The sequence below is a fragment of the Bufo gargarizans genome, unplaced genomic scaffold (assembly GCF_014858855.1).
Source record: "Bufo gargarizans isolate SCDJY-AF-19 unplaced genomic scaffold, ASM1485885v1 original_scaffold_2027_pilon, whole genome shotgun sequence".
NCBI lineage: Eukaryota > Metazoa > Chordata > Amphibia > Anura > Bufonidae > Bufo > Bufo gargarizans.
The window spans coordinates 150,699-168,924 of record NW_025334607.1 but is presented as its reverse complement, the minus strand read 5'-3'; the positions used below and the strand labels follow the sequence as shown (position 1 = coordinate 168,924).

Below are 18,226 nucleotides of genomic sequence, written 5' to 3'. Positions count from 1 at the left end.
TAAGATAATGACGAATATTCGCGTATTTCGTTGAGGTGGAATATGGCACCTCCCGCTCATCACTACTGACCGCGGCCATGTCACGGTACGGACCACCGTATCCCGGCCTTTCTGGAGATGCTCTCGCCCCCTCCTTGCAGAATGCGCTCGTTTTTCACCTGATCTTTTCCTCCATCCTGACAGGCGCCATTGTCAGCGGATAATCAGTGGTAGTCATTTGGTTTTAATGTTATGGCTTACGGGTGTGTAGACATTGAGGGTGCTGGAACTTGTGCAATAAGGGGAGGAATGGGTTAAACCACGTCTACCCTCCTTCTCGGGTGTCAGGTAGTGACATCCAGCCCTGCAGACACACCATCTGCTCTGTCTGCGGCGGCGATTAATCCTCCGTTATCTGAGATTCAGGGCGATTAAAGATACAACAGGATTCGTGTCCTCCACATTCACCTCTGGGAACCCGCCCCCTTCCCAGGAACATATGGACTGGACTGACACGTGGATGCTCCGGCCGCACCCGGTGCAGGGGATTCACTGGGGAACGGCGGGGGACCACTTTATCAGAAAGACACAGACGCAGATCTCACATCTGTCAGATACATGTAGGGCTTGGTGTATCCACCAATCACTGGAGGTCACGTCCAACTGAGGTAAGCCTCCTGTTCTGTCCACCATGCTTTAAACTACAGTTCTGCTTCAGGAGCAGACAGCTTTGAGCATCTAGCCCAGGAATGGCCAACCTGCGGCTCTCCAGCTGTTGCAAAACTACAACTTCCAGCATGCCCTCACTGCCTACAGCTATCAGCCTACAGCAGGGCATGGTGGGAGTTGTAGTTTTACAACAGCTGGAGGGCCGTCCCTGAACTAGCCGATCTTCATTGTCTACTGGAGTCTCAGGTCCCAGTTAGCGGCGGCCAGCAGTCACTTAAAGGGGCACTCAGACAAACAAATTACGGAAAAGCAGGAAACTGTAAAAATAAGGCCTCTTTCACACGGGCGAGATTTCCGCGCGGGTGCGATGCGTGAGGTGAACACATTGCACCCGCACTGAATCCGGACCCATTCACTTCTATAGGGCTGTGCACATGAGCGGTGATTTTCACGCATCACTTGTGCGTTGCTTGAAAATCGCAGCATGTTCTATATTGTGCGTTTTTTACACAACGCAGGCCCCAAGCAAGTGCGGATGTGGTGCGATTTTCACGCACGGTTGCTAGGTGACGATAGGGACCCGATCTTTATTATTTTCCCTTATAACATGGTTATAAGGGAAAATAATAGCATTCTGAATACAGACTGCTTAGTAAAACAGCGCTGGAGGGGTTAAAAAATAAATAAAAATGTAACTCGCCTATCCACTTGTTCGCGCTGCCTGGCTCGCGTTCTTTCTTATTCTTTGAGGACCTGGGAGGAAAAGGACCTTTGGTGACGTCACTGCGCTCATCACATGGTCCATCGCCATGTGACAGACCATGTGATGATTGCAATGACGTCATCAAAGGTCCTTTTGCAGGTCCTGAAAGAAGACAATGCCGGCTGCGCGACAAGTGGTTGAGGAGAGTTTAATATTTTGATTTTCTTTAACCCCTCCATCCCTAATTTAATTTGCATCCTGTAATCAGAATGCTATTATTTTAATAAAATCTACACAACCCCGAACCCAAACTTCTGTGAAGAAGTCCGAGTTCGGGTCTGGGTACCAAACATGACAGATTTTTCTCACACGCACTCGCGCGGGAAAAAACGTGCATTTTCTGGCGACGCACCTGCATCCTATCCGGCCCTCACAGGCGACGCCCGTGTGAAAGAGGCCTAAGGAAAAAATAAATAAAGAGCTTCACCTTTATAAAGTCTCAGCCGGAGCGGTGAGGTCACACCCCTGCGGAGCCCATGTGACCACAGGTTATCAATATCAGACTGGCAGGGGCCCCACTACCAGCACGCAGCACTCCAGGAGTCACGTCCCCCATTGCTGAATCCCACCCCAGCCAAAAGATGGAGGAGCCACATTGTCCTCCCCCTTATACCATGTGACCAGGCCATGTAGCCCCTCCCCCTTATACCATGTGACCAGTCCACAAGTCCCCACCCATCCCCCTTATACCATGTGACCAGGCCATGTAGCCCCTCCCCCTTATAACATGTGACCAGTCCACAAGTCCCCACCCATCCCCCTTATACCATGTGACCAGGCCATGTAGCCCCTCCCCCTTATACCATGTGACCAGGCCATGTGGCCCCTCCCCCTTATACCATGTGACCAGGCCATGTGGCCCCTCCCCCTTATACCATGTGACCCCTCCCCCTTATACCATGTGACCAGGCCATGTAGCCCCTCCCCCTTATACCATGTGACCAGGCCATGTAGCCCCTCCCCCTTATACCATGTGACCAGGCCATGTAGCCCCTCCCCCTTATACCATGTGACCAGGCCATGTAGCCCCTCCCCCTTATACCATGTGACCAGGCCATGTAGCCCCTCCCCCTTATACCATGTGACCTGCCGCATTCATACTTGGAACATTTATTTATTTCACATTTAGAATGTACAAAACAAAAAGAAAAGAATAATCTGTTGTCCATGATGAGAGGGGCAGAGGGCGGGGATAACACAGCGCCTGCGGAGCACGAGGAGCGGTCCGGGGGCACGCACATGTCGGAAGCAGGGTCACAGGTCACTCCAGGGACTGCAGCATCAGCAGCTGCTTCAGAACCTTTGTTTGACTCGTTTCCCGAATCTCTCCGGCCAGGAACATTTCATCCACAACCGTGTACACCTGGGGGGAGGGGAGACCGTAAGACTGGGAGAGCGCAGCGCAGCAAGAGGGCAGACCGGGGGGGAAGGGCGCAGCGCAGCAAGAGGGCAGACCGGGGGGGGAGAGCGCAGCGCAGCAAGAGGGCAGACCGGGGGGGGAGAGCGCAGCGCAGCAAGAGGGCAGACCGGGGGGGGAGAGCGCAGCGCAGCAAGAGGGCAGACCGGGGGGGGAGAGCGCAGCGCAGCAAGAGGGCAGACCGGGGGGGGAGAGCGCAGCGCAGCAAGAGGGCAGACCGGGGGGGGAGAGCGCAGCGCAGCAAGAGGGCAGACCGGGGGGGGGAGAGCGCAGCGCAGCAAGAGGGCAGACCGGGGGGGGAGAGCGCAGCGCAGCAAGAGGGCAGACCGGGGGGGAAGGGCGCAGCGCAGCAAGAGGGCAGACCGGGGGGAGAGCGCAGCGCAGCAAGAGGGCAGACCGGGGGGGAGAGCGCAGCGCAGCAAGAGGGCAGACCGGGGGGGAGAGCGCAGCGCAGCAAGAGGGCAGACCGGGGGGGAGAGCGCAGCGCAGCAAGAGGGCAGACCGGGGGGGAGAGCGCAGCGCAGCAAGAGGGCAGACCGGGGGGGAGAGCGCAGCGCAGCAAGAGGGCAGACCGGGGGGGAGAGCGCAGCGCAGCAAGAGGGCAGACCGGGGGGGAGAGCGCAGCGCAGCAAGAGGGCAGACCGGGGGGGAGAGCGCAGCGCAGCAAGAGGGCAGACCGGGGGGGAGAGCGCAGCGCAGCAAGAGGGCAGACCGGGGGGGAGAGCGCAGCGCAGCAAGAGGGCAGACCGGGGGGGAAGAGCGCAGCGCAGCAAGCGGGCAGACCGGGGGAGGGGAGAACGTGAGACGAGGAGAGCGCAGCGCAGAAACAGGCAAACAAGAGGAGGGGAGACTGTGAACCGGAGAGAGCACAGAGTAAAAACTGCAGGACAGGGGAGGGAAGACCACAAGGAGAGAGCGCAGCGCAGCAAGCAGATCGGCAGAGGGAAGAGCGTGAGACAGACGGAGAGCGGAGCGCAAAAACGGCAGAACAGGGGAGGGGATGAGAAGGAGAGAGAGCAGAGCAGAAACGTCAGGACGGGGGAGGGAAGAGTGACCAGGCCATGTAGCCCCTCCCCCTTATACCATGTGACCAGGCCATGTAGCCCCTCCCCCTTATACCATGTGACCTGCCGCATTCATACTTGGAACATTTATTTATTTCACATTTAGAATGTACAAAACAAAAAGAAAAGAATAATCTGTTGTCCATGATGAGAGGGGCAGAGGGCGGGGATAACACAGCGCCTGCGGAGCACGAGGAGCGGTCCGGGGGCACGCACATGTCGGAAGCAGGGTCACAGGTCACTCCAGGGACTGCAGCATCAGCAGCTGCTTCAGAACCTTTGTTTGACTCGTTTCCCGAATCTCTCCGGCCAGGAACATTTCATCCACAACCGTGTACACCTGGGGGAGGGGAGACCGTAAGACTGGGAGAGCGCAGCGCAGCAAGAGGGCAGCCCGGGGGGGAAGGGCGCAGCGCAGCAAGCGGGCAGACCGGGGGGAGAGCGCAGCGCAGCAAGAGGGCAGACCGGGGGGGAGAGCGCAGCGCAGCAAGCGGGCAGACCGGGGGGGGAGAGCGCAGCGCAGCAAGAGGGCAGACCGGGGGGGGAGAGCGCAGCGCAGCAAGAGGGCAGACCGGGGGGGGATGAGCGCAGCGCAGCAAGAGGGCAGACCGGGGGGGAGAGCGCAGCGCAGCAAGAGGGCAGACCGGGGGGGAGAGCGCAGCGCAGCAAGAGGGCAGACCGGGGGGGAGAGCGCAGCGCAGCAAGAGGTCAGACCGGGGGGGAGAGCGCAGCGCAGCAAGCGGGCAGACCGGGGGGGAGAGCGCAGCGCAGCAAGAGGGCAGACCGGGGGGGGAGAGCGCAGCGCAGCAAGAGGGCAGACCGGGGGGGGAGAGCGCAGCGCAGCAAGAGGGCAGACCGGGGGGGAGAGCGCAGCGCAGCAAGAGGGCAGACCGGGGGGGAGAGCGCAGCGCAGCAAGAGGGCAGACCGGGGGGGAGAGCGCAGCGCAGCAAGAGGGCAGACCGGGGGGGAGAGCGCAGCGCAGCAAGAGGGCAGACCGGGGGAGGGGAGAACGTGAGACGAGGAGAGCGCAGCGCAGAAACAGGCAAACAAGAGGAGGGGAGACTGTGAACCGGAGAGAGCACAGAGTAAAAACTGCAGGACAGGGGAGGGAAGACCACAAGGAGAGAGCGCAGCGCAGCAAGCAGATTGGCAGAGGGAAGAGCGTGAGACAGACGGAGAGCGGAGCGCAAAAACGGCAGAACAGGGGAGGGGATGAGAAGGAGAGAGAGCAGAGCAGAAACGTCAGGACGGGGGAGGGAAGAGTAGGAGAAGGAGGGAGCGCAGCACAGGAAGCGGCCAGACCGGTAGAGCGGAGAGCGTGAACCGGAGAGAGCGCAGCACAGGAAGCGGACAGACTGGAGGGGTTTAGAGCGTGGGACAGAGAGAGCGCAGAAAGTGGGTAGAATGGGGGCGGGGAGTGCGCAGCAAGAAAACAGACGGAGGGGGGGGGGGGGGAAGAGTACGAGCAGAAACGGAGAGACCGTGAGAACTCAGTGCAGCAAGCGGGCAGACCGAGGGGAAAGGAAGCAACTTACCTTATAGAAGTTAAAGACCAGATCCAGCTCACAGACATTGTGGAAATATTCATTCAGGACCTACAGGGAGGAGACAAAATGGAGGCAAGTCAGCGAGACTCCGCCCCGACATACAGAGAATACAAAATGGAGGCAAGTCAGCGAGACTCCGCCCCGACATACAGAGAATACAAAATGGAGGCAAGTCAGCGAGACTCCACCCGACATACAGAGAATACAAAATGGAGGCAAGTCAGCGAGACTCCGCCCGACATACAGAGAATACAAAATGGAGGTAAATCGGCCAGACTCTGCCCTTCTTTTAAAAATAATAAAATTAAATAAAAATCAGTAATAACGTGTGATAATCCGGCCGCCATCGCCCTTTAGCTCCTTGTGAATACTCGAGGACTCCCCTCTCCACAGCGCCGGAAGTTTCCTTTTCTTCCTGTAAATCACGGCCTCACCTCTACGAAGTTGTGGATGGCCTCCAGGTAGGCCAGGTTGTTGTCCGTCACGTCCACGCAGATGCAGAAGTAGAGGCCGGCGTATCGGCGGTAGATGATCTTAAAATTCCGGAACTAAAAGAAGATAAAGACGCTCAGGAGAATGGACGGCAGCGGAAACAAGAGTGGCGCCCCCTCCCTCAGCACCAGGGGTATCAGCACACAGTGATGACCCCCATCCTCCCTCAGCACCAGGGGTATCAGCACACAGTGATGACCCCCATCCTCCCTCAGCACCAGGGGTATGAGCACACAGTGATGACCCTCATCCTCCCTCAGCACCAGGGGTATGAGCACACAGTGATGACCCTCATCCTCCCTCAGCACCAGCGGTATGAGCACACAGTGATGACCCCCATCCTCCCTCAGCACCAGGGTATCAGCACACAGTGATGACCCTCATCCTCCCTCAGCACCAGCGGTATGAGCACACAGTGATGACCCTCATCCTCCCTCAGCACCAGCGGTATGAGCACACAGTGATGACCCCCATCCTCCCTCAGCACCAGGGGTATGAGCACACAGTGATGACACCCATCCTCCCTCAGCACCAGGGGTATCAGCACACAGTGATGACCCCCATCCTCCCTTAACACCAGCGGTATGAGCACACAGTGATGACCCCCATCCTCCCTCAGCACCAGGGGTATCAGCACACAGTGATGACCCCCATCCTCCCTCAGCACCAGCGGTATCAGCACACAGTGATGACCCCCATCCTCCCTCAGCACCAGGGGTATGAGCACACAGTGATGACCCCCATCCTCCCTCAGCACCAGGGGTATGAGCACACAGTGATGACCCCCATCCTCCCTCAGCACCAGGGGTATGAGCACACAGTGATGACCCCCATCCTCTCTCAGCACCAGGGGTATGAGCACACAGTGATGACCCCCATCCTCCCTCAGCACCAGGGGTATGAGCACACAGTGATGACCCCCATCCTCCCTCAGCACCAGGGGTATGAGCACACAGTGATGACCCCCATCCTCCCTCAGCACCAGGGGTATGAGCACACAGTGATGACCCCCATCCTCCCTCAGCACCAGGGGTATGAGCACACAGTGATGACCCCCATCCTCCCTCAGCACCAGGGGTATGAGCACACAGTGATGACCCCCATCCTCCCTCAGCACCAGGGGTATGAGCACACAGTGATGACCCCCATCCTCCCTCAGCACCAGGGGTATGAGCACACAGTGATGACCCCCATCCTCCCTCAGCACCAGCGGTATGAGCACACAGTGATGACCCCCATCCTCTCTCAGCACCAGGGGTATGAGCACACAGTGATGACCCCCATCCTCTCTCAGCACCAGGGGTATGAGCACACAGTGATGACCCCCATCCTCCCTCAGCACCAGCGGTATGAGCACACAGTGATGACCCCCATCCTCCCTCAGCACCAGGGGTATGAGCACACAGTGATAACCCCCATCCTCCCTCAGCACCAGGGGTATGAGCACACAGTGATGACCCCCATCCTCTCTCAGTACCAGGGGTATGAGCACACAGTGATGACCCCCATCCTCCCTCAGCACCAGCACACAGTGATGACCCCCCATCCTCCCTCAGCACCAGGGGTATGAGCACACAGTGATGACCCCCATCCTCCCTCAGCACCAGGGGTATGAGCACACAGTGATGACCCCCATCCTCCCTCAGCACCAGCGGTATCAGCACACAGTGATGACCCCCATCCTCCCTCAGCACCAGGGGTATGAGCACACAGTGATGACCCCCATCCTCCCTCAGCACCAGCGGTATGAGCACACAGTGATGACCCCCATCCTCCCTCAGCACCAGGGGTATGAGCACACAGTGATGACCCCCATCCTCTCTCAGCACCAGCGGTATGAGCACACAGTGATGACCCCCATCCTCCCTCAGCACCAGGGGTATGAGCACACAGTGATGACCCCCATCCTCCCTCAGCACCAGCGGTATCAGCACACAGTGATGACCCCCATCCTCCCTCAGCACCAGGGGTATGAGCACACAGTGATGACCCCCATCCTCCCTCAGCACCAGGGGTATCAGCACACAGTGATGACCCCCATCCTCTCTCAGCACCAGCGGTATGAGCACACAGTGATGACCCCCATCCTCCGTCAGCACCAGCGGTATGAGCACACAGTGATGACCCCCATCCTCCCTCAGCACCAGGGGTATGAGCACACAGTGATGACCCCCATCCTCCCTCAGCACCAGCGGTATGAGCACACAGTGATGACCCCCATCCTCCCTCAGCACCAGGGGTATGAGCACACAGTGATGACCCCCATCCTCCCTCAGCACCAGGGGTATGAGCACACAGTGATGACCCCCATCCTCCCTCAGCACCAGGGGTATGAGCACACAGTGATGACCCCCATCCTCCCCCAGCACCAGGGGTATGAGCACACAGTGATGACCCCCATCCTCCCTCAGCACCAGGGGTATGAGCACACAGTGATGACCCCCATCCTCCCTCAGCACCAGGGGTATGAGCACACAGTGATGACCCCCATCCTCCCTCAGCACCAGCGGTATGAGCACACAGTGATGACCCCCATCCTCCCTCAGCACCAGGGGTATGAGCACACAGTGATGACCCCCATCCTCCCTCAGCACCAGGGGTATGAGCACACAGTGATGACCCCCATCCTCCGTCAGCACCAGGGGTATCAGCACACAGTGATGACCCCCATCCTCTCTCAGCACCAGCGGTATGAGCACACAGTGATGACCCCCATCCTCCCTCAGCACCAGCGGTATGAGCACACAGTGATGACCCCCATCCTCCCTCAGCACCAGGGGTATGAGCACACAGTGATGACCCCCATCCTCCCTCAGCACCAGCGGTATGAGCACACAGTGATGACCCCCATCCTCCCTCAGCACCAGGGGTATGAGCACACAGTGATGACCCCCATCCTCCCTCAGCACCAGGGGTATGAGCACACAGTGATGACCCCCATCCTCCCTCAGCACCAGCGGTATGAGCACACAGTGATGACCCCCATCCTCCGTCAGCACCAGCGGTATGAGCACACAGTGATGACCCCCATCCTCCCTCAGCACCAGGGGTATGAGCACACAGTGATGACCCCCATCCTCCCTCAGCACCAGGGTATGAGCACACAGTGATGACCCCCATCCTCTCTCAGCACCAGGGGTAGGAGCACACAGTGATGACCCCCATCCTCTCTCAGCACCAGCGGTATGAGCACACAGTGATGACCCCCATCCTCCCTCAGCACCAGGGGTATGAGCACACAGTGATGACCCCCATCCTCTCTCAGCACCAGGGGTATGAGCACACAGTGATGACCCCCATCCTCCCTCAGCACCAGGGGTATGAGCACACAGTGATGACCCCCATCCTCCCTCAGCACCAGCGGTATGAGCACACAGTGATGACCCCCATCCTCCCTCAGCACCAGGGGTATGAGCACACAGTGATGACCCCCATCCTCCCTCAGCACCAGGGGTATGAGCACACAGTGATGACCCCCATCCTCCCTCAGCACCAGGGGTATGAGCACAGAATGATGACCCTCATCCTCCCTCAGCACCAGCGGTATGAGCACACAGTGATGACCCCCATCCTCCCTCAGCACCAGGGGTATGAGCACAGAATGATGACCCCCATCCTCCCTCAGCACCAGGGGTATGAGCACACAGTGATGACCCCCATCCTCCCTCAGCACCAGGGGTATGAGCACACAGTGATGACCCCCATCCTCTCTCAGCACCAGCGGTATGAGCACACAGTGATGACCCCCATCCTCTCTCAGCACCAGCGGTATGAGCACACAGTGATGACCCTCATCCTCCCTCAGCACCAGGGGTATGAGCACACAGTGATGACCCCCATTCTCCCTCAGCACCAGGGGTATGAGCACACAGTGATGACCCCCATCCTCCCTCAGCACCAGGGGTATGAGCACACAGTGATGACCCCCATCCTCCCTCAGCACCAGGGGTATGAGCACACAGTGATGACCCCCATCCTCCCTCAGCACCAGCGGTATGAGCACACAGTGATGACCCCCATCCTCCCTCAGCACCAGCGGTATGAGCACACAGTGATGACCCCCATCCTCCCTCAGCACCAGGGGTATGAGCACACAGTGATGACCCCCATCCTCCCTCAGCACCAGCGGTATGAGCACACAGTGATGACCCCCATCCTCCCTCAGCACCAGGGGTATGAGCACACAGTGATGACCCCCATCCTCCCTCAGCACCAGGGTTATGAGCACACAGTGATGACCCCCATCCTCTCTCAGCACCAGCGGTATGAGCACACAGTGATGACCCCCATCCTCTCTCAGCACCAGGGGTATGAGCACACAGTGATGACCCCCATCCTCCGTCAGCACCAGCGGTATGAGCACACAGTGATGACCCCCATCCTCCCTCAGCACCAGCGGTATGAGCACACAGTGATGACCCCCATCCTCCCTCAGCACCAGGGGTATGAGCACACAGTGATGACCCCCATCCTCTCTCAGCACCAGGGGTATGAGCACACAGTGATGACCCCCATCCTCCCTCAGCACCAGGGGTATGAGCACACAGTGATGACCCCCATCCTCCCTCAGCACCAGGGGTATGAGCACAGAATGATGACCCCCATCCTCCATCTCCTTACCTCCACGAAGTTGGTGTGCTTGGCGTCTCGCACGGTCACCACAGCGTGAACCTCCTCTATAAGCTTCTGCTTCTCGTCATCATCAAACTGCATGTACCACTTGGCCAGGCGGGTCTTACCGGCGCGGTTCTGGATCAGGATGAAGCGGATCTAGAAGAGGAGACGGAATCGGGAAATGACATATAAAGATGGCGTCTACAGAGTTAATAGAGGGGATGTATATTATACAGAGGAGGTAGAGGGGATGTATATTATACAGAGGAGGTAGAGGGGATGTATATTATACACAGAGGAGGTAGAGGGGATGTATATTATACACAGAGGAGGTAGAGGGGATGTATATTATACACAGAGGAGGTAGAGGGGATGTATATTATACACAGAGGAGGTAGAGGGGATGTATATTATACACAGAGGAGGTAGAGGGGATGTATATTATACACAGAGGAGGTAGAGGGGATGTATATTATACAGAGGAGGTAGAGGGGATGTATATTATACAGAGGAGGTAGAGGGGATGTATATTATACACAGAGGAGGTAGAGGGGATGTATATTATACACAGAGGAGGTAGAGGGGATGTACATTATACACAGAGGAGGTAGAGGGGATGTATATTATACACAGAGAAGGTAGAGGGGATGTATATTATACACAGAGGAGGTAGAGGGGATGTATATTATACACAGAGGAGGCAGAGGGGATGTATATTATACACAGAGGAGGCAGAGGGGATGTATATTATACACAGAGGAGGCAGAGGGGATGTATATTATACAGAGGAGGTAGAGGGGATGTATATTATACAGAGGAGGTAGAGGGGATGTACATTATACACAGAGGAGGTAGAGGGGATGTATATTATACAGAGGAGGTAGAGGGGATGTATATTATACACAGAGGAGGTAGAGGGGATGTATATTATATACAGAGGAGGTAGAGGGGATGTATATTATACACAGAGGAGGTAGAGGGGATGTATATTATACACAGAGGAGGTAGAGGGGATGTACATTATACACAGAGGAGGTAGAGGGGATGTATATTATACACAGAGGAGGTAGAGGGGATGTATATTATACACAGAGGAGGTAGAGGGGATGTATATTATACACAGAGGAGGTAGAGGGGATGTATATTATACAGAGGAGGCAGAGGGGATGTATATTATACACAGAGGAGGTAGAGGGGATGTATATTATACAGAGGAGGTAGAGGGGATGTATATTATACAGAGGAGATGTATATTATACAGAGGAGGTAGAGGGGATGTATATTATACACAGAGGAGGTAGAGGGGATGTATATTATACAGAGGAGGTAGAGGAGATGTATATTATACACAGAGGAGGTAGAGGGGATGTATATTATACACAGAGGAGGTAGAGGGGATGTATATTATACACAGAGGAGGCAGAGGGGATGTATATTATACAGAGGAGGTAGAGGGGATGTATATTATACACAGAGGAGGTAGAGGGGATGTATATTATACAGAGGAGGCAGAGGGGATGTATATTATACAGAGGAGGTAGAGGGGATGTATATTATACACAGAGGAGGTAGAGGGGATGTATATTATACACAGAGGAGGTAGAGGGGATGTATATTATACAGAGGAGGTAGAGGGGATGTATATTATACACAGAGGAGGTAGAGGGGATGTATATTATACACAGAGGAGGTAGAGGGGATGTATATTATACACAGAGGAGGTAGAGGGGATGTATATTATACAGAGGAGGTAGAGGGGATGTATATTATACACAGAGGAGGTAGAGGGGATGTATATTATACACAGAGGAGGTAGAGGGGATGTATATTATACAGAGGAGGTAGAGGGGATGTATATTATACACAGAGGAGGTAGAGGGGATGTATATATACACAGAGGAGGTAGAGGGGATGTATATTATACACAGAGGAGGTAGAGGGGATGTATATTATACAGAGGAGGTAGAGGGGATGTATATTATACACAGAGGAGGTAGAGGGGATGTATATTATACACAGAGGAGGTAGAGGGGATGTATATTATACACAGAGGAGGCAGAGGGGATGTATATTATACACAGAGGAGGCAGAGGGGATGTATATTATACAGAGGAGGTAGAGGGGATGTATATTATACAGAGGAGGTAGAGGGGATGTATATTATACACAGAGGAGGTAGAGGGGATGTATATTATACACAGAGGAGGTAGAGGGGATGTATATTATACACAGAGGAGGTAGAGGGATGTATATATACACAGAGGAGGTAGAGGGGATGTATATTATACAGAGGAGGTAGAGGGGATGTATATTATACAGAGGAGGTAGAGGGGATGTATATTATACACAGAGGAGGCAGAGGGGATGTATATTATAAACAGAGGAGGCAGAGGGGATGTATATTATACACAGAGGAGGCAGAGGGGATGTATATTATACAGAGGAGGTAGAGGGGATGTATATTATACAGAGGAGGTAGAGGGGATGTATATTATACAGAGGAGGTAGAGGGGATGTATATTATACAGAGGAGGTAGAGGGGATGTATATTATACACAGAGGAGGTAGAGGGGATGTACATTATACACAGAGGAGGCAGAGGGGATGTATATTATACACAGAGGAGGTAGAGGGGATGTATATTATACACAGAGGAGGTAGAGGGGATGTATATTATACAGAGGAGATAGAGGGGATGTATATTATACAGAGGAGGTAGAGGGGATGTATATTATACACAGAGGAGGTAGAGGGGATGTACATTATACACAGAGGAGGCAGAGGGGATGTATATTATACACAGAGGAGGTAGAGGGGATGTATATTATACACAGAGGAGGTAGAGGGGATGTATATTATACACAGAGGAGGCAGAGGGGATGTATATTATACACAGAGGAGGTAGAGGGGATGTATATTATACAGAGGAGGTAGAGGTGATGTATATTATACACAGAGGAGGTAGAGGGGATGTATATTATACACAGAGGAGGTAGAGGTGATGTATATTATACACAGAGGAGGTAGAGGGGATGTATATTATACACAGAGGAGGCAGAGGGGATGTATATTATACACAGAGGAGGTAGAGGGGATGTATATTATACAGAGGAGGTAGAGGGGATGTATATTATAAACAGAGGAGGTAGAGGGGATGTATATTATACACAGAGGAGGTAGAGGGGATGTATATTATACACAGAGGAGGCAGAGGTGATGTACATTATACACAGAGGAGGTAGAGGGGATGTACATTATACACAGAGGAGGTAGAGGGGATGTACATTATACACAGAGGAGGTAGAGGGGATGTACATTATACACAGAGGAGGTAGAGGAGATGTATATTATACACAGAGGAGGTAGAGGGATGTATATTATACAGAGGAGGTAGAGGGGATGTATATTATACACGAGGAGATAGAGGGGATGTATATTATACACAGAGGAGGAGGGGATGTATAAGGAGGAGGGGATGTATATTATACAGAGGAGGTAGAGGGGATGTATATTATACACAGAGGAGGCAGAGGGGATGTATATTATACACAGAGGAGGTAGAGGGATGTATATTATACCAGAGGAGGTAGAGGTGATGTATATTATACACAGAGGAGGTAGAGGGGATGTATATTATACACAGAGGAGGTAGAGGTGATGTATATTATACACAGAGGAGGTAGAGGGATGTATATTATACACAGAGGAGGCAGAGGGGATGTATATTATACACAGAGGAGGTAGAGGGGATGTATATTATACAGAGGAGGTAGAGGGGATGTATATTATACACAGAGGAGGTAGAGGGGATGTATATTATACACAGAGGAGGTAGAGGGGATGTATATTATACACAGAGGAGGCAGAGGTGATGTATATTATACACAGAGGAGGTAGAGGTGATGTACATTATACACAGAGGAGGTAGAGGGGATGTACATTATACACAGAGGAGGTAGAGGGGATGTATATTATACACAGAGGAGGTAGAGGGGATGTACATTATACACAGAGGAGGTAGAGGGGATGTACATTATACACAGAGGAGGTAGAGGAGATGTATATTATACACAGAGGAGGTAGAGGGGATGTATATTATATACAGAGGAGGTAGAGGGGATGTATATTATATACAGAGGAGGTAGAGGGGATGTATATTATACACAGAGGAGGTAGAGGGGATGTATATTATACACAGAGGAGGCAGAGGTGATGTATATTATACAGAGGAGGTAGAGGGGATGTATATTATACACAGAGGAGGTAGAGGGGATGTATATTATACACAGAGGAGGTAGAGGGGATGTATATTATACACAGAGGAGGTAGAGGAGATGTATATTATACAGAGGAGGTAGAGGGGATGTATATTATACACAGAGGAGGTAGAGGGGATGTATATTATACACAGAGGAGGTAGAGGGGATGTATATTATACACAGAGGAGGTAGAGGGGATGTATATTATATACAGAGGAGGCAGAGGGGATGTATATTATACACAGAGGAGGCAGAGGGGATGTATATTATACACAGAGGAGGTAGAGGGGATGTATATTATACACAGAGGAGGCAGAGGGATGTATATTATACACAGAGGAGGCAGAGGGGATGTATATTATACACAGAGGAGGTAGAGGTGATGTATATTATACACAGAGGAGGCAGAGGGGATGTATATTATACACAGAGGAGGTAGAGGGGATGTATATTATACACAGAGGAGGTAGAGGGGATGTACATTATACACAGAGGAGGTAGAGGGGATGTACATTATACACAGAGGAGGTAGAGGAGATGTATATTATACACAGAGGAGGTAGAGGGGATGTATATTATACACAGAGGAGGCAGAGGGGATGTATATTATACACAGAGGAGGTAGAGGGGATGTATATTATACAGAGGAGGCAGAGGGGATGTATATTATACACAGAGGAGGTAGAGGGGATGTATATTATACACAGAGGAGGTAGAGGGGATGTATATTATACACAGAGGAGGCAGAGGGGATGTACATTATACACAGAGGAGGTAGAGGGGATGTATATTATACACAGAGGAGGTAGAGGGGATGTATATTATACACAGAGGAGGTAGAGGGGATGTATATTATACACAGAGGAGGTAGAGGAGATGTACATTATACACAGAGGAGGCAGAGGGGATGTACATTATACACAGAGGAGGTAGAGGGGATGTACATTATACACAGAGGAGGTAGAGGAGATGTATATTATATACAGAGGAGGTAGAGGGGATGTATATTATACAGAGGAGATGTATATTATACAGAGGAGGTAGAGGGGATGTATATTATACACAGAGGAGGTAGAGGGGATGTATATTATACAGAGGAGGTAGAGGGGATGTATATTATACACAGAGGAGATAGAGGGGATGTATATTATACACAGAGGAGGTAGAGGGGATGTACATTATACACAGAGGAGGTAGAGGGGATGTACATTATACACAGAGGAGGTAGAGGGGATGTACATTATACACAGAGGAGGTAGAGGAGATGTATATTATATACAGAGGAGGTAGAGGGGATGTATATTATACAGAGGAGATGTATATTATACAGAGGAGGTAGAGGGGATGTATATTATACACAGAGGAGGTAGAGGGGATGTATATTATACAGAGGAGGTAGAGGGGATGTATATTATACACAGAGGAGATAGAGGGGATGTATATTATACACAGAGGAGGTAGAGGGGATGTATATTATACACAGAGGAGGTAGAGGGGATGTATATTATACACAGAGGAGGCAGAGGGGATGTATATTATACACAGAGGAGGTAGAGGGGATGTATATTATACAGAGGAGATGTATATTATACAGAGGAGGTAGAGGGGATGTATATTATACACAGAGGAGGTAGAGGGGATGTATATTATACAGAGGAGGTAGAGGGGATGTATATTATACACAGAGGAGATAGAGGGGATGTATATTATACAGAGGAGGTAGAGGGGATGTATATTATACACAGAGGAGGCAGAGGGGATGTATATTATACAGAGGAGGTAGAGGAGATGTATATTATACACAGAGGAGGTAGAGGGGATGTATATTATACACAGAGGAGGTAGAGGGGATGTATATTATACACAGAGGAGGTAGAGGGGATGTATATTATACACAGAGGAGGTAGAGGGGATGTATATTATACACAGAGGAGGTAGAGGGGATGTATATTATACACAGAGGAGGCAGAGGGGATGTATATTATACACAGAGGAGGTAGAGGGGATGTATATTATACACAGAGGAGGTAGAGGGGATGTATATTATACACAGAGGAGGTAGAGGGGATGTATATTATACACAGAGGAGATAGAGGGGATGTATATTATACAGAGGAGGTAGAGGGGATGTATATTATACAGAGGAGGTAGAGGGGATGTATATTATACACAGAGGAGGTAGAGGGGATGTATATTATACACAGAGGAGGTAGAGGGGATGTATATTATACACAGAGGAGGTAGAGGGGATGTATATTATACACAGAGGAGGCAGAGGGGATGTATATTATACAGAGGAGGTAGAGGGGATGTATATTATACAGAGGAGGCAGAGGGGATGTATATTATACAGAGGAGGCAGAGGGGATGTATATTATACACAGAGGAGGTAGAGGGGATGTATATTATACACAGAGGAGGTAGAGGGGATGTATATATACACAGAGGAGGTAGAGGGGATGTATATTATACACAGAGGAGGTAGAGGGGATGTATATTATACACAGAGGAGGTAGAGGGGATGTATATTATATACAGAGGAGGTAGAGGGGATGTATATTATACACAGAGGAGATAGAGGGGATGTATATATACAGAGGAGGTAGAGGGGATGTATATTATACACAGAGGAGGTAGAGGGGATGTATATTATACACAGAGGAGATAGAGGGGATGTATATTATACAGAGGAGGTAGAGGGGATGTATATTATACAGAGGAGGTAGAGGGGATGTATATTATACAGAGGAGGTAGAGGGGATGTATATTATACACAGAGGAGGTAGAGGGGATGTATATTATACACAGAGGAGGTAGAGGGGATGTATATTATACACAGAGGAGGCAGAGGGGATGTATATTATACAGAGGAGGTAGAGGGGATGTATACATGCGGACACAGGCGCTGGGTGCAGTGTAGACGGTGCGGTAGGTATCAGGTATGTCGGCAGTTCAGTCAGAATATAATAGCGCAGAGCTCCGCTCACCATGTCTGCCTCTCCCTTCTCCTCTTTTCCTGTCACCCGCTCCGGATTTCCGGAGAAACTACAAGTCCCATGCTGCTCTACGGGATACCGGAAGTGACGTCAGGCGCCCCATGTAATACTTGGACTGTCCAGTGCGGGGCGAGAAACGGCGGGAGTTTTCTTCGTTATGTTAGATGGGCGCTGCAGCCTGAGATATGTGTTATCCGCCCTGCCTTATGTCGTCATTGTGTTGTATTCCCGGGATCTGACTCCTGTCGGTTATATCGTGTGTTATATTCTCCGGTCCTGTCGGTTATATCGTGTGGTATATTATCTGCTCCTGTCGGTTATATCGCGTCTTATATTCTCCGCTCCTGTCGGTTATATCGCGTGGTATATTCTCCGCTCCTGTCGGTTATATCGTGTGTTATATTCTCCGCTCCTGTCGGTTATAT

General features: G+C 52.0%; 1 protein-coding gene across 2 annotated transcripts; it reads right to left on the bottom strand.

The window, feature by feature from the left end:
• Positions 1-3,967: 3,967 nt before the first annotated feature.
• On the bottom strand, positions 3,968-17,884 carry AP2S1 (adaptor related protein complex 2 subunit sigma 1). 2 transcript variants are annotated; one of them, XM_044274710.1, is made up of 5 exons: positions 17,793-17,884; positions 10,553-10,702; positions 5,875-5,988; positions 5,429-5,488; positions 3,968-4,232 (listed from the first exon to the last, which is right to left on the bottom strand). In XM_044274710.1, the coding sequence occupies exons 1-5, from the start codon at positions 17,793-17,795 to the stop codon at positions 4,131-4,133; spliced, it is 429 nt and encodes a 142-aa protein (XP_044130645.1). In that variant the 5' UTR covers positions 17,796-17,884; the 3' UTR covers positions 3,968-4,130. The 2 variants fall into 2 exon arrangements, with proteins under 2 accessions (XP_044130645.1, XP_044130646.1); XM_044274711.1 differs by having other exon boundaries at positions 17,696-17,797.
• Positions 17,885-18,226: the final 342 nt, after the last annotated feature.